The following is a 26,826-nucleotide window of genomic DNA, read 5'->3' on the forward strand; positions in this document are numbered from 1 at the left end:
CCCCGAAGGTGACAGCAGCTGCCATGGCCAGAGCCCAGCTGGCTGTGTCACCCTGGTGACATTGGCTCCACCACAATGAGCTTGAAAGGGGAAAAAAGTAAAAGGAATTGGGATTTTAAGTGACTTCCAAGCCCTTTTGCTCTGTCAGCCTCTAAACCAGCAGGTGTGTGGACAAGTAGGTGGCCTGGGCCAGCTGGGGACTTTCAAAGTGGAACCCAGGAGATGTGAAACCTTGGGAGGGTTTATTGCAGCCTGGTTTTTATCCTTCCCCAGAGCTGGTCCCAGCCCTTCAGGTACTTGTTGGGCATCTGGCTGCTGCCCTGGGAAGCTGGACATGTCCCACCTGGGACAAAGAGCCAGGCTGTTGTGTGGAGTCCAGGAGCACCACCTGGGAGAGCAGCCATCCCACATCACCATCCTGCCCAGCACCTCCTCCTGCTGCCCTCCCCACCTGGGCTCCCAGCCCCCCTGTGCCAAACACCGTGTGGAGCAGATGCCTGGAGGTGCCAGAGGACCAGCCATGCCAGCACTTACCCCTGGATGGAGACTGAGCTGCCACTGCCTCAGGAGTCCAGGTGCTGAGGGAGGAATGTCCTGCACCCACCTCGAAGAGCTGCTGTCCCACCACCAGCCCAGCACAGCAGGAGTCAGGATTGTCCTCTCTCATTCTCCCCATCTCAATGGGTGAGGACAGAGTGGATTTCCTTCCTGCTCTGGGGTCATTTTAAGCCCTGCCAGCTCCACAGCATGGTTCAGGAGACAGTCTGGCAGGCAGAAAAGAGGTGGGTAGGATCCAGCAGAACCCCCCTCCTGCCCCAGCCACCCACCACTGCCAGAGCCACCACCAGACCAACCCCTGCTGGGCTGGGCAAGGGCTTGGGAGCAGGAGCAGGTCTTTAACCCAGCTGTGAAACCAACTGAAAAGGCAGGTCACGACTGCTGGGAAAGCTGTGCAACATTTAGCTGGCACCAATGGAGACAATTCCCCTTCCAAAAGCAGAGAGGGGAGGGTTCGGGGGGGGGCAGATCAATTCAACCAGCCCAGGCCTTGGTGTCTTGTCCTGGGAGATGAGAAGGTATGATGAGAAGGTATGATGAGAAGGTATGATGGTAGGGCAGAAAACCCACCTGCAACTGCTTCCAGACTGTTTAATTTTGTGCAGGGAACAGAGCAGATGGGGGCACCTTCCTTCTGGAGGAGGAGAGATGGCCCAGAGACCACCTCTGCCCAGCACCAACCACGCTCCTGTGGTTGGGTTTGCAAAACACACGGGTACCAGTGAGGGGAGAAGGTCCAGAATACAAGAATATTGTGACTTTACTACTAATAATAATTAAAGACTTCTGACTGATGGCTCCAGTTCCTGCCCCCCAGGGCTGGGCTACACTTTGGTGACACTGTCTGCTGTCTTCCCCTCAGCTGGCTCCTCTCGTTTGGGACAGTGGGGCAAGACCCCCACCCTGCTGCTGCCGAGTCCCACACGCCCCGACAACTTCTGCCCGGTCTTCTGAAGGCAGCAAACCCCGGCGCTGAGGATGAAAAGGCTCATCACCACCATGAACAGGGCCAGAGGGCTGCTGCCCTTGGGACGTGGACAGAGCCACCGAGGAGTGCTGGTTATCTTGGCTGAGAAGTTCCTGCTCTCATCCTGGTAGGTGCAGAGGGCTTGGTCCAGGTCCCTCACGCTCACACCGCCCGCCCGCAGCGCGTCCAGCCAGGCCAGCGAGCAGCAGCTGAAGGGGTTTCCAGCAATGGACATCTCCTTCAGGCTGTGGGGCCAGCTCGCCAGGGCTGGCTTTTCCAACGTCAGCAGGTTGTTGTCACGGACATCCAGGCTTTCCAGCCGGGAGCAGAAAAGACCTGAGGGCAAATGGCTGAAGTTATTACCCGAGAGGTCCAAGACTTGGAGCGTGTCCAGGCAGGGGAGCTCTGCCTTGCTGTTGTCCATCTGGTTGCCCCTCAGAGAGAGCTTCTGGAGGGAGAACTCCAACCCCCCCAGGGCTTCCTTAGGCATGAACAAGTCCTTGTTCCCTGACAGGTCCAGGGAGAGCAGGGAGGTCTGGTGGAAGGCGTAGGGCTGCAGCCTGGTAACCTTGTTCTTGCAAAGACTCAGATGCTTCAAGCGAGGCAAGTTGTAGAAGGGGGTGCAGGTGCCTCCTGGGGCTGGCACATGAGATTCCCCTCCCGGATTCCCTCCTGGCTTGCTCCCCTGGCTCTCACAAGGCTGGAGGCTGTTGGAGCCCAGGTCGATGGCTTCCAGCTGAGGCAGAGCATCAAAAAACCAGCGTGGCAGCAGGTGGAAGGCGTTGCCGCCGAGGTCCAGCCAGCGCAGCGGGAGGGCAGCGCTGGGCTCCGTCCCACCAGCCAGAGACTCCCCGGCCACCTCCTGGAGACAGTTCCTGGCCAGGCTGAGCTTGTGCAGAGAGCCCAGGCTGTGGAAGAAGGGAACTGGGAAGACCTGCAGCTGGTTATTGCTGAGATCCAGGTCAGCTACATGTGTCAGCCCAGCCCCGGCATGCAAGGTCCTGTTGAACCTCCCCATCTCTTCGTAGGGGAGCACGAACTCCCCTGGATGGTGTGAGCCTGGGAGCAGGGAAGCAATAAGGTTGTTGGAGAGGTTTAAGTGTGTGAGATAATGGGCTTTGGGGAGCTCTGGAAAATAAAGAAGTCTGTTGTGGCTCAAGTCAAGCACTCGAAGCAGGTAGGGCTCTGCTGCCTCCTCTGAGAAGAAGAGCTCCAGGGCATTGTGGCTGAGATTTAAAACTCGCAGCTGCGTGAGGCTGAAGCCAGAGATACAGTAGAGGGAATTCAAAGCCAGGTTCACCACCTCCAGCTCTCCCAGACCCTCAAAAGCTCCCTCCTCGATTTCCATGATGTAGTTGTTGCTGAGGTTGAGCTCGTGCAGCTGTGGCATGCTCCAGAAGATCTCTGCTGGCAGCCTGGTCATCTTATTCCTGGAGAGATCAAGCAACCTCAGGCTGGTGAGGTTGCTGACGTACCAGCCTGCCATGTGGCTCTCCAGGTTATTTGCTGACAGGTCCAGGACCTCTATGTTCCTGAGCAGGTGAAAGGCTCTCCCATTAGCCTGGTAATTGCGGTCCAGGTGGTTGGATCCCAGGAGAAGAGAGCGCAGCTGGGGTAGCTGAGACAGGGTCACATCTGAGACAGCTTCCAGCTGGTTGAACCCCATATCCAGGTACTCAAGCTGCCCAAACTCTGGCATGTTGCTGCTCGACAGGTTTCGGATGAAGTTGTTGGAGATCTCGAGGTACTTAACTCCTTGGCCAAGCTCCCTTGGAAACTTGTGCAGGCCAAGTCCTTTGCAAGACACCTTCATGGGGCTCTACAGAAAGACAGGAGGAGACATCAGAATTGAGAGGGTCTGCAAACCACAGCTCCAGCCAAGCCATCTGTCCAAGATGGGCACAAGCAACTTGGAAGCCCAGGATGGGAAGGGGCCCAGCCACCTCAAGCCACTACTCGGAGACAAAAATCTTGTCCCGAGGGTTGAAGTGGGCTGAGGCACAGCTGAGTTGTTTCTGATGGTGCGAGGAGAAAGCTCAGCCTCTGGCTCCACAGGACTGCTCCAGAGCATCTTTGTCCTGTCTGGGTGGAAGAAGGGTCCCATCCTGGTGAGCTCCACCTTCCATCTCCCTCCAAACTGGTTTCCTCTGCCAGTTTGGAGCCTGGGCACGGAGCAGCTGGGTTCTGCCCCCCACCATCACTTGTGCTGCTCCACAATGCTCCACTTGTGCTGAGCCCAGCTGCTCCACACCCAGGCTCCCATCTACCTTCTGAACAACCATGGCAATTGTCTGAATCCCCCTGAGACCCTGAACTCCATCCTGCCTTTTAGCAAAGCCCCAGCAAAGCTCCCAGGGCCATCCCAGCTCAGGAGCACCTGGGAAAGCAGCCTTACCTGCTGGCACAACGTGGACTTGGGCCTCACCTCCTGGTTCAACTGGGCTTGGAGAACAGATGGGAGCAACCAGAGCAGCAAACATCCTTTTTCAGCCAGCCAGTGTTCCAACAAGAGCATGTTGGGCTGTGGGTGCTGGAGCCCTGTCCTGTTCCTCCAGTGCTCTCTATCAAACTGGGCTCTGTATTAATAACCTCAGGATGAGACGGGGGAAGGAGATAAGGCATGTGGGTGTTTGTAGCTACGGAAGTGGGAAAAGAGACCTAAGATCGCAGAGGAGGGAGTGGAAAAACAGGACAGGAAGGGAAAGAGAAACAGCAGGACGGGGAGGAGACAAGGCTGCACCAGCACTCAGGTGATGGGCTGGAATCAAGAGGCAGAGGTGGCATTTGGGGAAGCTGAGAGGTGTTTTTTGGGGGAATTTCCCTGCCTGGACCTGCTCTTCTTCCAGCTTCTTCTGCCCTGTGCCAGCTCCCCGTGGGCAACTGGGGCTGAGGACACCAGGAAAAGCCAGTGAGGGCTCCGTGGTCATCCCAGTTCCTGGGCTCTACCTGGATTCCTGGGATCCACTTGGGTTCCTGCCATCTGGAAGCCCACAGGTAAGCTCCCTGCACCCTGCAGAGCAAATTCCCCTCTTGGCACTGCTGTATCCCAGCTGAGGGGACTCTTCCTTAGCACCTCGGGGCAACAGCAGCTCCCTGGGGTTTATCACCCATTCCCAGTGGGATGTGTGGAGCTGGCATCCTCCTCCTCCTCTTCCTCCCCAGTAGTCCACCCTGCTGCTCCTGCTGGGCTCCTCACTGCCATGTCCTAGCAGGATGATGGTTGCTGGGTCCCTTCCTCACCCTGGGCAGGAACCAGACAGGGACTGTCCCTGCAGCAGCTCCAGGTGGAATCTGGCTGCACCAAACCCACAGGGATTTTTTGGCAGTGACATCTCCATGTCCCCATGCCACCCAGCAGTGACACGCTCCCCAGGGACACGGTCCCTGCGTGCTACATGGGGCCTTCTGCAAAACACACACTTCTGGGGTTTTTGGCTCATTGTGGCAAATATCCTGTCCCATCTGAAGCAGCTGCTGAGTGGCTGCCCCAGGACGTGTGTCTCTGAAGAGCTGTTGCTGTGGTTCTGGATATGTCTGGCAGGAAACAACCCTTCATTTTATATAGATATAAAATGCAGGAAAAAAAAATGTATAAACACACAGAGACACACACACAGAGTCACAAACACAGACAGACACAAACACAGACACGAGACACAAACACACACACACACACACAGACACAGATAGACACACAAACACACACACACACAGACACAAACACACACACAGACAGACAGACACGAGACAGAGACACAGACACAAACACACACAAACACACACACACAGACAGACACACAGACAAACACAGAGACACACACACAGACACAGATAGACACACAAACACACACACACAGGCAGACAGACACAAACACACACAGACAGACACACAGAGACACAAACACACACAGACACAAACACACACAGACAGACAGACAGACAGACACACAGACAGACACAGACACAAACACGAGACACAGACACACACAGACACACAAACACACACACAGAGACAGACACAGACACAGAGACACACACAGACAGACACACAGACAGACACACACAGACAGACACAAACACACACAGACAGACAGACACAAACACACACAGACACATCTGGAAGATGCAGCATCCCGGGCTCTGCTGCTGCTCCCGACAGCTGCCGTGGCGGGGAGCACTTTGTCACCTCCAGGACGTGGTTCAGCCCCATGTCACCAGTCAGGGCACAGCCCTGGTGACAGGGCACAGTGGTGACAGCCAGCCAGGGCAGCCCCGAGGCCAGGCCTGGTGTTGGGGGCTGCTGCCCTCCCTGCTGACCGCAGCAGACCTGGGCTCCAGCTGGGAGCAAACCACCCACCCGCGGTTTCGGCGGCGCAGCGAGGACAGCACATCTGTGCAGATGTGCAATCCTGCAGGCTCCGGCCAGGGAAACGCTGACCTCTGGATGAACCTTTGCCTCTGGCTCCCTGTGCTGCCAGCAGCAGAGCCCCAAAAGCAGAAGGGCCAGGGAAGGGAGGAACCACCCTGCAAGTGCTTCCAGCCCCGGCACCGCCTTGGCCGGGGAACCCTGGCCCTCTCCTCCCTGCATCCCAAATTGCTGGGCACGGGCCCAGGCAGCGGGCATGGCCGGTGAAATCAGCTGAAAGTCCCTCAATTTTATCAGGGACTTCTGCAGAGAATCCCTGGGCATTTGCACCCCAAGGCTGTGAACTCCCTTTGCAGGAGTGTCTAGCCGAGTGAGGCGGGCGTGGACCGAGAGCCAGCCCAGGCACCCCACAACACCCCAGGGCTTCCCAGGGACTGTGCCCAGGGCAGAGCCAACCATGCAACAGCAACAGGTAGAGATTTGTGCTGGAAAATCACAAGGCATCCCCTGCCCCTCACCATTCTTGGCCCCCGTGTCTCCAGTTAAAGAGCGATGCTCTGTCCCCCCAGGATTCCACAGGAGAGGTCTCCAAAGGATGGAATGAGCAGCAGGACAGAGGATGGGCAGGAAAGGGGATAAAGCCCCTTCCCCAGGGGACTGGTACCTCTGGCAGCAGCTGCCTGTCCACCACTCCCTGGAGGCTGGAGCTGCTTTGCCTTCCAGCCACCTCCCACCACACCAGCACCTTAAAATCCTTTCCACAGAACCTCCTGGCCTGGCTGGGGAAGGAAATCCCACCCAGAACACCGAGATCAGGAAAAAGCTTTATTTGCAAAGAAAAGATTGACAATTTACATAAACTTACATCCTAATTTATATACATTATGTATATTTTATATACAGATAGTGTCTTGAATAAGGATGTCGAAGCACAAAACAGCATCAGTTCATCACCGTGCATCTCTAACAGGGAATGGGGGGAGCTGTGGCTCTTCCCACAACCTGTTATGCTTTTTTTTTTTTGGGAATCTGAGGCTTCCTCCCAGCCCGGGAGTGAGGAACATGGTGTGGGGGCCAGGCTTGTAAGTGGGCACAGCCACCAAGAGCAGTTGCAGTTGTCCCTTTCCCCTAAATCCTGAGCCAGGGCTGGCTGGGGCCAGGGCAGGAACCAGGGCAGATGCCACCAGCCCACAGCTGGGGACTCCCTGCTCCACCTCTTACGAGGAAGCGGGGAAGAAAGATGAACAAGCAAATGCACTTTGTCACCTCCCTCCACCTGCATGGCTCGGGTGCCCTTTTCTAAGCACCTGATGGTGGAAGGACAATGCCAAGTCCCCTGGTGGGGACAGGAGGTGGTGGGGGGGGCCACAACCTCCTACTTGGGTGAGGAAGCAAAGGCAGTTTTGGGTAGGGAGCCATGACCTAGAGCCTTTACTGAAGGGAATCCTTCCCTCCAAAGGGGCCCTGAACACAACTGGAGGTGGCTTCCCTAGATGTTGTCTCCATAGAGAGGCGTCTGGGAGAGAGGAGGGTTTTGGCTGATGTGTTATGTGTTCTACTTGCCCAGCCCCAGGGTGAGCAGCAGAGCCCAGGCACGGGGGAACAGCAAAGCCTCCAGAGAAGAGGGCTGGCACATGGGAAGCCAGTGGTGACACCATCTGGAGAAGGATCATGCAGAAGAAGCCACCCTACAGCCGAGGGAACCTGCACTGCAATGCTTCGCCAACGAGAACTTGTTGCTAGAGGTGCCAAAGGGTTTCAAGTAGAAAGACTCCCCACGGCTGCTACAGGACCAGTGATCTGCCCACCCACCCCGGGGATGAAGACAGATCTGGGCACCAAGACCACCCGCACTCAGGTATCCTCTGCTCTCCAACTCCACATCCAACTCCATCTCCACATCTCCAACTTGGCTACACCCAGCTCAAGCTTCGGTGTAACACCAGCATCCCAGAAAGCCCATCAACACCTCCCATGGCAGGAACTGCTCTCTCCTGCTCTCCTCCTGCATCCCAGGCACAGGCTGGAGAGGGAACCTGAGGTGGTGCAGAGACAAGACCTCTCCCTCTGCCTCCTCCTGCCCGCAGCCACGGTCAGCAGCAGATCACAGATCCTGCCAGCGGGGGACAAGGAATGCAAACTCCATCCATCACACCCTTCCAAGTCACTGTGTTATTTATTCTTGCCCCTAAGTCTTGCTGCATTCTAAAGCAATTCTGTTAATGATTTGCTTAATGTTCTCACTATACACAGTTGTCCAGATTCATTCTTGTCAGAGGAACATGTCCTTCTTAATCCATTTTAAAGGAAATAAACCACAAAGACTAGCAAAGAGCCCCTAAGGCTCTTGCTTGTCCAACATGTGAAGGCTAGAAAGGAGGAGAACATATTGAAAAAGAAATAGCAGGCAATTTTTCATGCAGTTATTTTACAAACTGCACGCCTCCTGTGAATAGCCAGGCTCTAGCCAAAGCTGGGTGCCCCCAAGAAATATTTATCTCTCAGTAACTGCAATGCTTGGCAAGTGAGATCACTCGCTATGGATGGGGAAGAGGGAGAGAGCCAAGAATCCTTCAGCCAGGGTGGACCCTCTGTGGTCACACCAGGCGCTGGGACACGTCCGCTCCCACTTCCCTGCAGGTGACCCCCCACCCCCGAGCCACCTCTGCTTGCAGCTGGAGGTCATGACCAAGCCCTCAATTTGGGACTCACCCCATTTGCTACATAGGCTGAAGCTTTTATCTTTTAAAGAAAAAAACCCCACAAACCATGCTCTGAAGAGAAATCCAGTAAAGCCCCCTCCCCACAAAACCCGAACACGAGCACAAACCCGAGCACGACACAAACCATTAGTGCTCCTGCCTCCTCCTCAGCTCCAGCACATCTTATAGCTTTAGATCTCCCCAGCTGAGGGGAGGTAACGGGAGAGAGTTGCTCAAGAAGCCAAAAGAAACAATAGTGTCCCTGCTCTTCTATTAGTCACCAGAAATCGAGCTGTGACTGGACTCAGCAGGGCTCAGAGAAAAGAAAAAGTGGTGACTTCATGCTGGACCAGACTTTTCACATACAATATATATATATTTTTCTTTTGCTAGAGACTCCATCAGCACTCGTTAGAACATTTTAGGTAGAAGGGTCCCAAAAGGAAAGGGGTTGGGGGGGAAAGGAAGGGTAAAAACCCCACATCTAAACCCAGGAGAGCTGCTATTAAAACCAGAAAAAAAAAAAATATTAAAAAAATCCTGTTGGAATATTTTATTCTTAAACATGACAAACTTCTTCAAGAGTGTTGCCACAAATACTTGTGTCTGCTCTACGTGGCTCGGTGAAGCCTGTAGAAATGTGTTCTGGTTTGCAAAATATTCATTAAAAGACCAAAAAAAAAACCCAAACAAAACCCAAACAACCCCCCCAACCCCAAAACCGCAACAAACCACAGATTGCTGCAACAGCAGCAGTGGGCTAAGGCAGCCCCCCTGAGGGCAGGGAACACCTCTGGGGTCGTGGCAGGAGATGAAAGGAGCAGAGGGAACCGGCGTTTTCTTTGGGATGTGGTGATTTCTGGGCTGTGGAGGCAGTTTCTCATCTGCTGAGCCTGCTCTGTGAGCGTTCATCTTCCCCTCGCCCTGGCTGCTCTTGCAGCCTGGTTCCAGGCTCCAGGCAGGGCCACTTGGCCACCTGAGGATGAATGTAAACACCACTGACCCCCTCTGACCCACCTCCCCCCTCTGACCCACCTCCCCTCGCACCCCATGGCCCTGCCAGTTCCCACCTGGAGGGCAGAAAACCAGCCCCCCCCCCTTTTCTTGCTCTCGTTGGGCGCAGGAGCAGGAGTGCCTGGCTAGGACAACTGGGACAGGAGTCTGGCTTCTTCCTCCTGCTACCACCTGGGATGCTCTTGCTAGTGCAACATGAAAGCAGAGACCCACACCACTCTCAACAAGCCTCGTGTGAAGACCACAGAGCAGAATATCAGTGCAGTCATACTTGAAATACTGAGACAAGGCAGACACAACAGCCTTTCTTCCTCACAACGCTTTTTTTTTTTGTCCCCACTAGCTTTTTGGATCTAAGTCTCCATGCAAGTCACAGAAGACAATTGTGCTTCCTGCATTCACATATAGGAATAAATAGCTCTGGATCAGTTTTCCTTATGGCTGGATTACAGAACCCCCTGAAATACTGATAGGCTTTATGAACAGCAGCACTGTGCAGTTCTGTGAGTATCCTTGGACACGCCAAGTTCATCTAGGATGCTGGTGCATCTCCTAGGCGTATGGCCCCAAAGAAAGTTGTGTGCTTGCTCATGTTGATGGAGATGTCAGCATGGACCATTTTCACAGCAATCTTCTGCCTGGCTTTCAGGAGGCAGACCCCAGCTGTGTAGCAGGTGTTGAAGTTGGTCTTGCCGGTCTCAATACTCCGAGTGCATTGCAGAAAGGGTTTCTCATCCACCACCACCTCATAGCTGGCAAAATCTGTGAAGTTTATGTAGTAGACCTGATGTGAAGCAGGAAGAAGAAAGGTGTTAGGGGGCGTATTTGTGTGCCAGGAACAAGTCCACATTCCTTCCAGCGTGAGCATGTGCATCCCCTCAGCTAATGATCCCTTCCAGGACACCAACACTCATGGGAAGATGGTTTGCTGAAGGCAGAAGGAACCCCAAGCCAACCAAACAGGAAGGAACTCTGTATTCCACTCCATACTAACACAAACATGCAAGTACCCATGAATCCACGTCTCCAAGGCTGAGCTAGGACTCCCCACGTTAGACCCTGCTCATTACAGGAAACATTACAAACCTGCACAGGCCCAGACACAAAAACACGTAGACAACCCTATCTGCTACAGACAGGTTTTCACCCAACAATCAAAAATATTTTAACTTAAGTCCTCTTTCACTTACCTGGCAAAGTCCTGCTTTCTGGGTCCCATGAGCCTCCTTTAGTGTTGACAGCAAAAATGCCCTAAGATGTGCTGGGAGTTGCCACCTTTGTCATTGGGCTGGAGGTGCTCTCGAAGGCATTGGCTATTACAGGGAAGACACTCTCCCAACCTCCACAGCTTGGAAGGAAATGACCTTCTAGTGTTTGTACTGATTGAACTCTTGTATCTAGTGCCTCAGTCCCCGTGACTCCATTACTTCTACTTAATCATCTCCCACACACAGATTCTGAAGAACCTCAAGAAGCATGAGAGAGCCCCTTCCAAAGAGGAACCAGTCCAGGAGTTGCTTCTGCCTGACAGAAGAAAACCAGCCATTTTGGATGCATCTCCTAGATCTTCTTAGCCTACACCCTGTGACCACAGAAGCTACACAAGACTGAGTCTCCTTCCTTGATGGAAATACAAAGGCTTCAAAAGCCCAACGTTGTGGCCAGCAATTAGCACTAAGCACTTGGGAAACAATTATACTTTTGCTAGAGTTATTTTTCCTCTCCCCATCCAAACCAGACATGTAACGAGATCCATGGAAGGGCACCTCACGTGACCCCCACAGCCCACTTTATCTGACTTGGTGGAGTCCCAGCAGGGCTGCCAACTGAACAGAGGCAAATCATGAGCAGGAGGTACCATTAACAGCCTGGAGCAGGCTGGAAGTTGCTTAATTGTGGTTGTGACACAAAACCCCTCTTGTTTTGCTCGTCTGTGTAGGACCTGGACAGCTTTTCAGTCCACAGGTGGATGGATGCCCTGCATGCTCTGGAAGGGCTGGGGACAGCTCTGGAGCTCACACTCCACAGAGCTCAGCAACTCTGTTCAGGGATTTAAAAGACCTCAGCGAGTTGAATGCCAGTGCATCTCCTGCATTTCCTTTGAACGGGGAGAGGAAATCATGCCTTAGTTAGCTGAGCACTCAACCATGACACTCTCATTTCTTGCTTTGCTTAAAGCCCATTTCACAGGAGCAGGTCCCTGCATCCATCGTTGGTCCCAGCTAAGGCAGCAGCTGAGCCATCCCCCTGCCCAGTGTGGTTGCTGGAACATCATGTTGGTCTGATGTTACATGAAGAAGGCGAAGGCAAGATGGGGTTAGGTGGGCTGGAGTTTGGCCAAGCCACCTGGGGCTGGAAATCCTACCCTTACAAAGAGCGAGATGGCTTCACCACCAACACGAGTTGTCCGGGTTTTGGTCTCACCCCTCTGTTAAAGCACAGAGCTTAGTTGTCCTGCTGGGACCCTGGTTCTGCAGGGAGGGTTAGAAGTGCAGGTGAGTGACTGCACAGCCAAGATGGAGGATTTAAAGAAGGGCAATGGTGGCATTGGTGGGGTCTGGTTGGGCAACTGCCCCGTGTGTCTGGGAACTAATCTCTCGCAGCTGGCGTCACGGCGGAACGTGTGACCTTGCCCTTCCAGCCTCTAACATCCTCCTCCGACCCCCATCTCCTAGAGCACGAAGCGGTTAAAAGTACATACAAGTTCTTGGCATTTGGTAGTTGTCTGGAGCCCTCTCGTGGTTCATGCAAGGCTTCCATTGGAACACAAGAATAGGAGTTAGCCTAGGACCGTACTCACTTCTACCTGACTATAGATGAAGTATGTGCCGTCCACCAGTACCTCCAGCTCCCCACTGCGGGCATGCAGCTTAAACACCTTGGGGTTCATAGTGATGCGAGACCAGTCATTGAGGACTCCACCTGAAAGATCTCAGTATGAGAAAATGGCAGTCACTCAGTACCCGTCAGAAGGAACCGCGCCGGAGCACAGAAATACAGTCACATTGCACATGCACAACGGCTGCCACTCACCCCCCTGGGAAAGCCAAGGAAGAAAATCCCAGAATTGGAGGCTGTGGTGTGTCCGTTTGGACTCCTCTCCCTAGCTCAGATTCCACCACTGCCTGCTGGTGGACACCCATTTTCATAGAATCCATCATAGAATCAAAGAACCATTCAGGCAGGAGAAGCCCCTTGGGATCACCCAGTCCAACCATCATCCCTGCTCTACAAAGGTCTCCCCTAAACCACATCCACCAACACCACATCCAAACCACCCTTCAACACATCCAGGGATGGTGACTCCACCACCTCCCTGGGCAGCCTGTTCCAGGGTCTGACCACTCTTGCTGTGAATAAATCCTTCCTAATGTCCAGTCTGAACCTGCCCTGGTGCAGCTTGAAGCCCTTCCCTCTTGTTCTGTCACTGATCACCTGTGAGAAGAGACCAGCACCAACCTCTTCAATGACCTTTCAGGTACTTGTAGAGACTGATGAGGTCTCCCCTCAGCCTCCTCTTCCTCAGACTAAACATTCCCAGCTCCTTCAAGCCTTCTTCATCAGATTGATTCTCCAGGCTTCGTTGCCTCCTCTGTCCTCGCTCCAGCACCTCGAGATCTCTCTGGAATTGAGGTGCCCAAAACTGGACACTCCAGGTGTGGCCTGTACAGTCCACAGCCCAACTGACCTACAGCTCTGCTCGTCCCCGTCAAGAGTTGTTCTGTCACCCCCACTCCAGAGCAAGGACACTCTGGGACATGCAAAAGAATGCCAGCCCTGGAGGGATCTGCTAAGACTTCCCAGCTCACCTGGGAGGCCAGGGGCTGGTTTTTCACACAGCTTTTGTGTGTCGAGCCACAGTTTCCAAATTACTTCTCGTGGCTGTGACTGTAGCAGCATTTCTACAACCCAGACCACAGGCACCTCCTGGAGAGCATCTGTTCATGGCCCTTGTAAGAGCTTTGTTACTGGTGACCTCCCTGATACCATGGAAGAAACAGGACACATCAGGATCCAGTTCTCCAAGAAAGATCCTCAACTAACATCACCTGAGACCAGAAAATCTCCTCCTCTGCTTTCCATCTCATTCATTTCCCTCCCCACACCTCCCTATCCAGCTTCAACAGACAGTAAGTTGAAGACCACCACATCAATGGGTATGTCCTTGAGGACCACAGCCAGGCTAGGACAACAATGCTGATCCCTGTTCTCATGGGAATGGGCCCACACGTGGCCCACCTGCCTGCCCCCAGCTCAGTGCTGGCAGATGTTCTCAGAAGTGTTATGACACAGCCCTCACCCTCGCTTTAATCCCTGGGGTCATCCCTGGATGAAAACCAGTCCTTGCAGCAGGAGAGACAACAGCCTTATGGAAAAAGTCATGTGCAACCACGGGGCTACACTGGACACCTCTGTGGGTGGAACACAACTCTGGGTTACACCACTGATTTTAATTCTGCCTTTCCTTGACTTCAACATTCTTGACCCTGTAACTACCACTGCTTTAACAAATGCTTTGCCATCACATTTCCTTGGCTTTTAACAGCCCAAACAACAACAAAGTATGAAATTGCATCACGTCACACCCCCCTGACCCCCCCACCAGGGTCTTCAACCACCCAGTCCTCTGGAACTGGAAGAACCAACAACCTGAGCAGAACTCTGTTCCCTGGACAGGCCAGGACACGCTTTGCTATGAGCCCAGCACAGAGCACCTTGCTCTGGAGGTGGCTTATTTTACCAAATCCAACTCTTTTCTCCCCATCTTCACCTGCCTCTCAGCTCCCTGCCCCCTGTTGCACCCCAGCCAGGGGTGCAGCTTTCTGATGGCTGTTGGCTGGACACCAGCAGTGGCCCCAGCAGCAGATTGCTCCCAAGCAGCAGGGAAGGACACTCAGAGGCCAATTCCCACTCTCTGGCATGGGACAGGACTTGGTGGACACGGCTCCTGCAGCCCTGTCCCAGCTGCATCAACCCTCAGGAGCACCACCAACCCATAGAAGCTCCACCAACCCTCAGGGGATGCAGCCCTCCAGGTCTGGGACAGGGGTATGTGCACCAGGGTTGCTGCCCACACTCCCTGGGGAGCTGCACGTGGTGACTCAGGCAGGGGACAGGCCAGCCAGCTCCTCTCCAGCACAGCCAGACATTGTGAGCAGGGAGGCAGCAGCTAATGAATGAGACCCAGCTGTTGGCAAGCAGAGCAAGAACTCCAGCAGAAATTGGACAGGGATCCAGGGAGGAAGGAGGAGAGCAAAGAGCTGCAAGTGGATGTGAAATGGCTGGGCAGGACTTGAGCTTTAAAGCTCTTGGTGGGGGTAGAGATGCAGCAGAGTGGGGGCAGGCCAGCAGTGTGAGGCAGGAGGAGCTGAAGGCTGTGCACCTCCATGACCTCACTACAGCTGTGCCTTCCCCTGCCAGAAATTCCAGGGAGAACTGGAGAAAAACACAGGCTGACAGGGCTGAGACAGGAAACGGATACACCAGGGGCTTACAAGAGAACAGGGTGGGACAGAGGGGTGGCCATGGAGGGGCTGAGGAGAAGGGATGGTACAACAGCAGGCTGGAGGAGGCACATCATGCATTGGAGGTCAGGGAGAAGGGAGATTCGGTGGGACAGCATTACTGGGATGCACAGGATAGAGGTGATCTGAGAGGTGAGAAACTCCTGGAGTTCCTCTCCTGGATGGAGACTGGACAGAAGAGTCCTCTGAGAGGGGCTGGGCAGGGGGATCAGGCTGTCATGGGGGAGGGCAACAGCAGGGGTCCCAGGTTACAGGTGGGACCTAGACCCAGACACGAGGCTACAGGGGCAGGATGGGTTATTTCAGCAAGATCATGAGATCCTTACCATTCTTCACTTGGATTGCAGAGCCTTGGCCTTGAAGGTGGACCACAGCTGGCTGCAAAGAGGAGACAGGAGGGATTAGAAATGAATGGGAAACACTTGAGTCATTTTACAGCCACCGGCCACACCTCCACAGTCCTGGTGACCAGTACAGAGGGATGACAGTGCCCTGAGATCATTCATGCTTTTCATAAATGAAAAAAAGATCAGAGGAGCTGCCTGCAACGTGCCCAAGTGCTGGAGAAGAGGGGAGAAGCCCCAGCCAGATGCACACAGCTTTCTTTTGAGCAACAAAAGGGTGAGCTCAGGCAGTTGCTTTGGAGCTAGGATTTAGGACATGCAGGAAGGGGTGTTGTTGTTTTTTTCCCCCCCAGAACTAAACAGGAACAGTTACAAAAATCCAGCCAAAGTGAGGTTCTTCCCTTTGAAAGGTCAACCAACCTGGATGTCTCTGGAGCCGGCCTTGTCTGTGGCACCTGCAAAATGCAATTTCACACCATTGAAGAGGAAGCTTGGAAGGGGTGCACCAAACACTCCCACAAAGAACACTTCTCTTACCCCATAAAAACCATCCAACCCCCACTTTTAGCAAGTAACAGCATCACTTGAAAAAGGACACAAGGAAAAAAAGCCATCCTCCCTTTTCCTATTGCATTCCTGCATTTCTGTCACCAGTGAAATGCCCCAACCTTATTCAACCAGTTTCTACTAGAAGCACAAATCACACAACCCTTTTCCTGGTCAGCAGTGGCCATAAAGCCTCTTGGCTGTAAAGATAACAAGTTTCACTCTGCAGCAACTCAGGTCAGCCAGTGCATCCAAGCTGGGTCCTGAAATCTCCCTCCTCCCAGAGCCAAATCTCTATTAAAGAGGAGATGCCTGTGGGCAGCACTTGGGAGTGTTAAGGACCTCGTGCTGCTCCTGGCCTCTGCTTTGGCTTGTGACAGGAATGGTGTGGCCAGCAGGAGCAGGGATGTGATTCCCCCCCTGTGCTCAGCACTGGGGAGGCCTCACCTTGAGCTCTGTGTCCAGTTTTGGCCCCTCACTGCAAGAAGGATCTTGAGGTGCTGGAGCAGGGCCAGGGGAGACAACGAGGCTGGTGAAGGGACTGGAGGGAAAGTCTTACAGGGAGAGGCTGAGGGAGCTGGGGGTGTTTGGCCTGGAGAAGAGGAGGTTCAGGGGGGACCTTCTCACTCTCTACAACCACCTGAAGGGAGGTTGTGGTCAGGGGGTTCTGGGCTCTTTTTCCAGGCAACCAGTGACAGGATGAGAGAGCCTGGCCTGAAGCTGCTCCAGGGGAGGTTTGGGTTGGATATCAGGAAGCACTTCCTCATGGAGAGGGTGATTAGATATTGGGATGGACTGCCCAGGGAAGTGGTGGGGGCACCATCCCTGGAGGTGTCTGAGGAAAGGCTGGAGGTGGCACTTGGTGCCGTGGTCTGGGGATGTGGTGGTGTTGGTCATAGGCTGGACTGGATGATCTGAAAGGTCTTTTCCAGCCTTGGGGATTCTGTGGTTCTGTGATTCTAATTCTGTGATTCTAATTCTGTGATTCTAATTTCTGAGATATTAACTGAGAAGTCAACCAAGTCTTCCTTTGAGAGCTACGAGAGCCATGGGGTAATAATAGCCCTGATTTCTCTGAAGGCCATTTTTTTAAGGCTAGATTTTCCACACATACCCAGAACACCTGCTGTGAACTCCCACCCGTCTGCGTTTTAAGGAGTTACTAACTTCAGGGATTTTCACAAAATAATTGGCATGTGACCCCAGGGACAAACAACATGGAGCAGATGAAAAAGAAAACAAAAAAAAAACGACAACAAAAAAAAAACCCAACAAAAAATGAAACTGAGACCTGCAGGAGAGAAACCTCCTTCCCTGGGCCAGGACAGCCCTCCCGTGCAAAGCTGAGCTCAGTGTCACATTAAGAGGAATGACCTTTTTGTTTTGGTTTCTTATTTTTGGGTTTTGAGAGTTGCTGCAGAGAGTCCCTGCTGGGAAAAGCCACCTTGCAGCCAGTTTATGCCCACAGAAATGGGCCCCACAGGCTTCAGGGGGATGCTTAAAAGCAACCGAGGCTCAGCTGGGCTTTGCTGCTCCTTCTCTGCATCCTCTTCCCACTGGTCCCACCTCATCATCAGACCCTTGGCCAGGGGTGGCTGAGCTGGCCCTGCAGCCCATGGGGCTGCAGAACATCTGCTGCTCTTCTCATGAGTGCAGGGATAAGCCCAGCAACATCTGAGTCCTCCACCAAGGGTGCTGTACCACCACGTTGGAAACCTGCAGCTTATTGAGGTACTTGTGTGTATTTAGCACCTCCTGTATCAAAGAATCATAGAAACGTTCAGGTTGGAAAAGACCTGTGAGATCACCCAGTCCAACCTTCAACCTGACACTACTAACCTAGCCCTACCAGCCCACTGCTAAACCACAGAATCCCAGAGTGGTGGGGTTGGAAGGGACCTCTGGAGATCATCTAGTCCAACCCCCCTGCCAGAGCAGGACCCCCTAGAGCAGATCCCACAGGAACACATCCAGGAGGGTTGGGAATGTCTCCAGGGATGGAGATTCCACCACCTCCCTGGGCAGCCTGTCCCAGGGCTCTGGGACCCTCAGAGTCAAGAAGTATTTTCTCATCTCCAGGTTCAACCTCCTGTGCTCCAGCTTGTGCCCATTGCCCCTGGTCCTGTCCCTGGACACCCCTGAGCAGAGTCTGGCCCATCCTCCTGCCACCCCCTGCAGATATTGACCAGCACTGATCAGACCCCCCCTCAGCCTCCTCCTCTCCAGCTGAGCAGCCCCAGCTCTCCCAGCCTTTCCTCACAGGCAGATGCTCCAGCCCCTTCAGCATCTCAGTGCCCTGGGATGGACCCTCTCCAGTAGCTCCTTGTCCCTCTGGAACTGGGAGCCCAGAACTGGACACAGGGCTCCAGATGCAGCCTCCCCAGGGCAGAACAGAGGGAAAGAACCTCCCTTCACCTGCTGCACAGGCTCTTCTTGATGCACCCCAGGATGACAAAGCCCCCTTGGCTGGGAGGGCACATGGTCCCTAAGCACCATTATCTAGATGATTTTTAAACACCTCCAGGGATGGTGTTTCAACCACTTCCCTGGGCAGCCCGTTCCAGCGCAGGGGCTGGGAGCAGAGAAGGGGACGAGGGGGTTACCTGAGGGGCCCTGCAGGCCAGGAGGTCCCTGAGGGCCTGGGGGGCCAGGAGGGCCAGGTGGTCCCATCACGGTTGTGCCTGGAATCCCCGGGATGCCAGGAATGCCGGGGGGACCCTGGGGCCCAGGAGGACCTGGTGGCCCTTGGGGACCGTTGGGCCCTGGAGGACCAGCCTTCTTACCTGAAAAACAGAAGGTGAAATGTTAGCTTCTTCCACACACACCCGGCGTGGGGTGGTCTCGACCTACGGGAGAGCCCCGGGAAGGAGGGAAGCAGAAGGCTGGGGATGGCTGGTTGCCAGCTGGAGGGCAGGGATAAGAAGCAACGCCCGACCAACCAGCTGGAGCGCGGGTCCTGCAGCTCTGCACCAGGTCACACCTCAGGAGCTTCAGCCAACGCATGGAACTACACTTCAATCAGGCATGTGGACTCTCCATGGCCTCCCAAGAGACGGAGGCTCAGGCAGTCCCTGCCCCAGAGCCCCGGGCTGGCCGCCCTGCCCTCAGGTGGACCTCCAGCAGCACATCCCAGGGCTGGCCGCATCCCCGCCGAACGGTGGGGATGCTCCCAGCCCGGGTTTTGGATGACAAACAGCTGCCATCTTTTTCTCCCTGCTGCAGGTGTTGTGCATCAGCATGTGGTCCCCGTGGCTGGACCTCCTGCCTGAGGGAGAGGTGCCTCCAGAGGGCAGCTCCAAGCTCCAGCTCCCCTCCACCAGCTCCGGAGCCCCCAGGGCCACGCCAGAGGCATTCCAGTGATGAGGATGCCCTTAATGGGCACCGAGGATGCTACAATGCCTGAAAATCATCCCGTGCGCCTTGTGGGCTTTGGATGGAGGGGTGAGGGAAGGACAAACCCCACCAGGAGAGTAGAAGCACTGAAGAGTTGCCATGAACCTCCAACATCTCTCTCCCTGCTATCCCATGGGGAGAAAGAGCAGATCCGTGCCAGTAAAGACTCTCAGCAGGGATATGGATTGAACAAGCAGGGAGAGCCCGACCTGTGCTTTCCTGATTTTCCAGATCCCTGGCAGAAATTCAGTTCTTCTGGTGCAGTTTTTAAAATCACAGAATCATAGAATGGTTAGAACTGGAAGGGCCCTTAGAGATGAAAAATGCAACTTTGCAGCAGCTTTTCTGCCAAAGAACTTTATTACTGTTGCAAAATTGCTTCAATTGCTGAAACAAAGTCAGCTGGAGGAGAAAATGACACACTTCTTTAGATGACAGCAGCAGTTAGGAAACGAAAATAATGGTTTCTTAGTACATTGATGTACTTGTTAGGCTACCAGATATCCAGTTTTGGATACTCCAAGGAAAAACCCATCTGTTCCAGTTAGCACAGCAATGGAAAACTCCTAGATGGCCAGTAGCCACCAACAAGGACACGTGGAAATCAGGACAGTTGTGAAGTTTTGCTCCAATGTGCAAACCCTAAAGTCAGAGTAAGCACAGGTGAGTAAATGAACAGGGGTACCCTACAAAAACAGGGCAAAGGCTTGAGGGGACAGACGACTGGCAGAAGAATTTCTGCTGTGCCTTCAAATCTGAGCTGGCAAGAAGTCAGCCTTCCTGTAAGCCAGCAATTCTCCTCCTTGGGACAATGTCATGGTTCAGGAATTGTCACCTGGAAGCCAGCCCCTTACCTGCCTCCCCTCTTGCCCCCTTATTGAACCCTTCTCATCCACACCCTCTGGTCTGGGCCATCCCAGCACAGGATCATACCCAGGGAGTTGGGAATCCTGCTGCTGTCACCCCCTGCTTCCCTCCCCAGCAGGGATATCCAGCACTGCTGGTTCAACTCATCTCTCTCCCAGATCTGCTCTGCTACTAAAGGAGCTGCTCACCCAGCAGTAAAACAATTGCACATCATTCTGATGCTGTGCAGGGTCACTTATTTTCTGTGCATTCCTGCTCCTTCAAGTAATTTCAACTACTTTTCTGTGTTAACAGAACCTCACTTATCAAGTCATAAGGCAAGAAAGAAGATATTCCTATAATAAACAAGATTTTCATACAACAAATAAGATATTCATGTAATAAATATTCCCATAATAAACAAGATATCACTAAAATAAACAAGATATCAATATAATAAATAATATATGAACATAATAAATATTCCTATAATAAATATTCCTATAATAAACAAGATATCACTAAAATAAACAAGATATCAATGTAATAAATAATATATTAATATAATAAACATTCCAATAATAAACAAAATGTTCCTATAATAAATATTCCTATAATAAACAAGATATTCCTATAATAAACAAGATATTCCTAAAGTAAACAAGACATTCACATAATAAATAAGACATTTATATAATAAATATTCCTATAATAAACAAGATATCACTAAAATAAACAAGATATCAATATAATAAATAATATATTAATATAATAAACATTTCAATAATAAACAAAATATTCCTATAATACATATTCCTATAATAAACAAGATATTCCTATAATAAATATTCCTATAATAAACAAGATATTCCTAAAATAAACAAGATATTAACATAATAAATAAGATATTAATATAATACATATTCCTATAATAAACAAGATATCACTAAAATAAACAAGATAACAATATAATAAATAATATATTAATATAATAAATGTTCCTATAATAAATAAGATATTCCTATAATAAACAAGATATTCCCATAATAAATAAAATACTGATATTATAAATAAGATATGAATAGAACAAATAAATAAAGTGCAAAGCTTTCCATTCTTTTTCTAACAGGGGGGACCCCACCCTGAGCAGCTCTCTGGGGAGGGTCTCCAGCCCCCAGGTGCCAAGGCCCTGTCTCTCCCCACATGCACATAGGCAGGCTCCAAAACTCAAAGCAGGCAGGACCAAGGAGTCTTCCCTTAACCACCAGTGGCCAAACCATGAGCTCCAACTCAAAAAAACCCCACATTAGATGTGACAATACCATAAAATTAAACTCTTTTACACAGGGCTACAGCTGTATATAACACAGCTCCATGAGACCTTCCTGCTACTCCAGAATGACACCACAATCACCAGTTGTTATTCGTTGGGCTGATTTAACACGGGTTTAGGGTTTCCAAGTTTTTCTGAGGGCAAACTTCTCCAACATCAAATTTTATGCTGCTTTTGAGAGTAAATGCAAAGTCAGGTCCTAACCGCGGCCTCTCGCAACCGCTCAGCTGTAAATTCTGGGTTTGTAGCCCAGGATGAAGAGAGATTTGATGCAGCACAGATATGCAAAGCTGCTGCAGGTCATGATGGTGGGCTGGAGCCCCCTCAATGCCTTGATCTCCTGGGCTTTGGAGGCAGCAGGGCCCTGAGCTGAGCACAGCCCCTGTGTGGTCACCCACAACCTGCCGCCAGCAAGCGCAGCTGTTTTTCAAACACGTGCAGAAGAGTTTTGATGGCTACGAGGGACAAAAAAATGGGTTTGGTTTCCCTGAAATCAGGGAGCTCGGAGACTTTGGCTCCCTCAAGCTCTTGGTAGCAAGTGTCTGACTGTAAGCATTCCCCAGGATTCCCACACAGGCAGGGATGGCATCAGGCACCCCGTGGGAGCACAGGGATGCCTCACCCGACTCTCAACAGCTCATCCATACCCACTGCAGGCAGTCTGAGGGACATGAGCAAGTCAGACAAAATACCCAGGGGCTGAATGGACACATAAACCTTCTGAGGTCAATACACAACCAGGAGTGAGATGCAGAGCATATCTGCCTTGGCTTTGGTGGGTCTGAAGGAGAACCCAACCTGCAGCAAGATGCACGGCAGGAGCAGGATGAAAATGTCTTGGCAGGGACAGAGCAGCTCCCAGACTCAACTATTTAATGATAGCATCTTCAGAATTACTTCTGTACAACATAATTAACCTCCTTTAGCTTTCAAGGAAGGCTTTAATGAGCAGTGATGATCCAGGGGTGCTGCTGGGTCCTGCCACCCTGCCCTGGCAATGCGGGAGCTGGAGAGAAGCCCATGGTCTGTGTGGTGGGAACACCCTTCACATTAATCCCTGCCCTTCCCAAGGGGGAACCTCTTGAAGAATCACAGAATCCCAGCTTGGAAGGGACCTCAAGGATCATGTGGCCCAAACTTTCTAGGCAAAAGCATGACCTAGACAAGATGGGCCAGCACCCTGTCCAGTTGAGTCTTAGAAGCATCCAATGTTGAGGAACCCACCACTTCCCTGGGGAGATTATTCCCATGGCTGATTGGTCTCACTGAGAAAAATTTTCCTTTTGGAAATTTCCTCTGTCACTGGTTTATCATTCAAGTTGGCTAAAGAGAATTCATAACCAGGTACCACAACTCCCAGAAAGGAAAAGGAAATTAAAACTCAAACTTACCCTTTTTCTTGTTTTTAACTGAACTTGGACCTACAAAGAAAAAAAGAGAAAACTCGTGAAATTCAAAGATATTTTTGCCTTAGAAACCCTCCCTGCCACCCACACCCACTGACCCTGAGGGTGCCTCTCCAGAGCTGGAACAAAATGGGCAACAAAACTGGTAAGACAAAGACATAGAACCTTCTGTTTGCTACAGACAACTGCTGTGAAGGTGTGACCACTTCACCAGGACCCACATCTGCTTTACTCTCTCTCCAACTAACAACCCGGGGTGGGTATAACCCAAGGGAGTGAGTTTTGGTGGCCAGCAAGGATGAGTGAAACCATCTGCTTGTGGCCAGTGGCAAAGCCCAGGTGCCAGATGCTCTTCACCCTTGAGCCAGAGCTTTACTCTTCGATTCCAGCTCAGCTCCAGCTCTGCTGAGCACTGCTCAGCAGAGTTTTGCCACACGTATCCCCTGAAGCTGCTGATGGAAGAACAGCATCTCAGACCTCCAGACTGCAGAAATCCTGAGACCCAACACAAACCATTTAAGAACACTATCCCTATGCAGCAGATCATTTTTTCAAGTGGACAACCCAAATCCTTGTGAGCCGAGTTGCTTAAAAATCATAACTAAACACTAAAAAAAGCCCAAAGCAAAGAATTATGATGAACTGGCTTGTTCAAACAATGGGAATACAAACTTCCCTAGCAAGGAAAAATATTTATAGTGAAGCTGAGAAACTGCATGACTTTTTTGAGCAGAAGCTGAAGTGTGAAACATGTTTCATGCCTTCCTCAAGAATTCATCAGGGACGGGAACGAACTGCAACAATCCCCAAAATGGTCCCTCGCTGTTCATCAGTGAAACCCCTCCAAAACCTGGGTTTAAACACATATTGAAGGCTGAAATCACCTTTAACTGAGATATATTTATAATGAGAAGGTCATGAGGTTGCTTTGAGTCTGCAGTGGTAGAGAAAGACAAATTAACCCTGGCAGGTTAGAGGAAAGATGGAAAAAGCAGAGAAACACTCAGTGACCTCACTGGTGCCTTTTCAACAGGAATATTTATTTGGCTATATCATGCTGTTGGGTCATGGGAAAATTATGGTATTATCTAATTTATTATTTCTGCTAATTTACTGTTTTGTTTTTTTTTTTACTAATCCATATATTCACAATATTAAACCACGTAGATAGGACAAGACACCAGTTTCTAACAAGGCCAGTCCTGGTATCTCACTGGGGAGCAGCCCTGATGCCAACTAGCAGGCCCACCATGGCAGATCACAGAATGGTAGAATCATAGAATGGTTTGGGTTGGAAGAGACCTTCAGGATCATCTAGTCCCAACCCCCCTGCATGGGCAGGGACACCTCCCACCAGCCCAGGCTGCTCCAAGCCCCATCCAACCTGCCCTTCAACACTGCCAGGGATGGGGCAGCCACAGCTTCCCTGGGCAACCTGGGCCAGGCTCTCACCACCCTCACAGCAAAGAATTTCCTCCTCATGTCTCACCTAAATCTCCCCCCTTCCAGTTTTAATCCATCCCCCTTGTCCTCTCACTACAAACCCTTGTAAAATGTCCCTTTAAATATACCTTACTTTAATTAAATATAAGTAAGTTACAGTGATACAGTTTGTATGTCAGTGAGGGGTAAGGAAGAGTCAGCAACACAAGCAATTAAAATACTGTTAATAAGGGAATTTTAAGAATAATTTCTACCTCTTATGTTTGGCAAACCCTGGCAGGCTCCTCTTGTTGCATTTTTTCAGCTCCCACAATCAGAAGCACAGAATCATCAAGTAATTTTGCTTGGAAAAGACCTTTAAGACCATCAAGTCCAACTGTTAAGCTGTCACTGCAAAGGCCACCACTAAAACCATGTCCCTCAGCACCACATCTACATGGCTTTGAAATCCCTCCAGGGATGGGGACTCAAATGAGCTGTGATCACCCCAATCTCCACCAGTTTCCATCTTAGGCACCATGAGGGAATTTTAATCTTAATTTATACCTTCTCTGTTTGGCAAACCCTGTCAGGCTCCTCTTGTTGCATTTTCTGAGGTCCCACATTGCAGAATCACAGAATCATCAAATTTGGTTCGAAAAGACCTTTAGGATCATCAAGTCCAACTGTTACCCCAGCCCTGCCAAGGCCACCACCAACCCGTGTCCCTCAGCACCCACATTTACATGGCTTTGAAATCCCTCCAGGGGGACTCAAGTGAGCTGTGATCACCCACCAATTCTCACAGAATCATTAAGGTTGGAAGGGACCTTAAAGCTCATCAAATTCCAGCCCCCCTGCCATGAGCAGGGAACCCCACCACAAAACCTGGCCTTAAAAACCTCCAGGGATGGGGCATCAACAACCTCCCTGAGCAACCCACTCCAGCTCCTCACCACCCTGATAGTGAAGAATTTCTTCCTAATGTCCCACCTAAATCTCCCCTCTCAGTTTAAAACCATCACCCCTTGTCCTATCGCTGTCTTCTCCGACAGCACCGGCTCTGATTGCCCTGATCTTGGGCACCAGCTAAAACCATTTTCAGCCAAGTGTCAAAAAAACCCCACCAACCAACCATACAAACAAACACTGTCTGGGGGATGCCATTTAAAAATAAACCCACACAAACAAGGAGAAAAACCCAAACAAAACCCAACCCGAGACAGCCAGCGAAGCGCGAGCGCCGCGTTTCGCGTCTCCGCGCAGCCCTCGGAGTCACGAGAGTTTATTTCATGTTATATATATCACACCATTTAGTGCCAGCACCAGAGTGAAAGTACAAATAGCTGCGGCCAGCCAAACACATTTGAAATGGCTGGAACCAATTAGCTTCAAAGATGAATGGGAGGAATGAGAACCACATGGGATGTCAATGTTCACAGTCTATATTACAACAGGCGCATCTGTTCCAGGCACGGCAGAGAGAGATGTTAAAGGCTGTGCAAGTGAATCTTTCGACAAACACAAAATACTTCTGACATGAACAAAAAAAAAAGGCAAGCCAGTCTTATTAAGCCTTGGGAGCTTCTGAGTCTCTGGGGTTTGCATCTGTTCGTCTCCCAACAGGAGGGGGTGGATGGTTTAATTGGAGCAGGGAGCCATAAGGTTCATCTGATCCGCCAGAAGATGGAATTTTCCTCCTTGTTTTTTTTTTGTGGTGTGCAAACTGGTAAAGTCATTGGCTCCTTCCCAGTTCAGTCTGAAGGGGTAACCAAGCCTCTCACTGAGTTTGAGAAGCTGAGTGCCACTGAAATCTCAGATCTACGTTCCCCTCAGTGCCAAAGGAGCTGAGGCCCAGGGCTCGAACACTTGATTCACATTGTCCCAACCCTCATGTGAGGAGGAGGACAAAAATAAAAAGCCTTTTTGCCAGGATTTTCTGAGGCCACGTCCCAACATTTAAACAATAGAGCTTGTTAAATGCTGCAGTGGCTGAACACATGTGACCCCCTGGTCACTTTTTAATTGATGGAGCAGATCAAATACCTACAAGTCAGGCAGGTGTAAGTCTTTCCTAGAGTCTTCACCTACCCCATCAGTCCCACCTCACATCCCACTCCTGGTCTCCTTTCCCACTACCCACCTTTATTTAATGCAGTGTCATGGAGGCCATTAGATGACTTGATTCCAAGGAAGGTCTATGAGAAGACACTTCTTTTTGACTCCAGGGTGCAGATTACAGGCACACACACTATGTTCCTCTACAGTATCAAAATCCAAGTCACAGGTATCTGCTGCTGTTCCAGAGTCTGCAAGCCCACCTTCTTCTAGAAGGGAACTGGTTTGCCTTGAAGACTTCTCCCTTGATTGATGCTGCCTGCTGCAGATCTCACCTCTGCATCCC

The 26,826-nt window shown here is 51.4% G+C and overlaps 2 protein-coding genes across 6 annotated transcripts in view; both read right to left on the bottom strand.

Annotated features, from left to right (window-relative positions):
• Positions 1 to 1,300: 1,300 nt before the first annotated feature.
• LOC127389789 (transforming growth factor beta activator LRRC32-like) lies at positions 1,301 to 4,040 on the bottom strand. The gene is made up of 2 exons (XM_051630633.1): positions 3,921 to 4,040; positions 1,301 to 3,344 (listed from the first exon to the last, which is right to left on the bottom strand). The coding sequence occupies exons 1-2, from the start codon at positions 4,038 to 4,040 to the stop codon at positions 1,383 to 1,385; spliced, it is 2,082 nt and encodes a 693-aa protein (XP_051486593.1). The 3' UTR covers positions 1,301 to 1,382.
• A 5,871-nt stretch (positions 4,041 to 9,911) lies between these two features.
• Positions 9,912 to 26,826, bottom strand: part of EDA (ectodysplasin A) — an 82,260-nt gene continuing 65,345 nt past the window's right edge. The window contains exons 3-8 of one of the 5 annotated variants that reach the window (XM_051630372.1): positions 22,986 to 23,015; positions 18,626 to 18,805; positions 15,897 to 15,931; positions 15,459 to 15,510; positions 12,414 to 12,529; positions 9,912 to 10,391 (exon numbers count right to left, since the gene is read on the bottom strand). In XM_051630372.1, coding sequence (XP_051486332.1) covers positions 10,140 to 10,391; positions 12,414 to 12,529; positions 15,459 to 15,510; positions 15,897 to 15,931; positions 18,626 to 18,805; positions 22,986 to 23,015 — 665 coding nt within the window. In that variant the 3' untranslated portion in view covers positions 9,912 to 10,139. Of the gene's footprint in view, positions 10,392 to 12,407; positions 12,539 to 15,458; positions 15,511 to 15,896; positions 15,932 to 18,625; positions 18,806 to 22,985; positions 23,016 to 26,826 lie in introns of all 5 variants that reach the window. The other 4 variants (XM_051630371.1, XM_051630373.1, XM_051630370.1 and 1 more) reach the window with 4 other exon arrangements.

Source organism: Apus apus, chromosome 12 (assembly GCF_020740795.1).
Source record: "Apus apus isolate bApuApu2 chromosome 12, bApuApu2.pri.cur, whole genome shotgun sequence".
NCBI lineage: Eukaryota > Metazoa > Chordata > Aves > Apodiformes > Apodidae > Apus > Apus apus.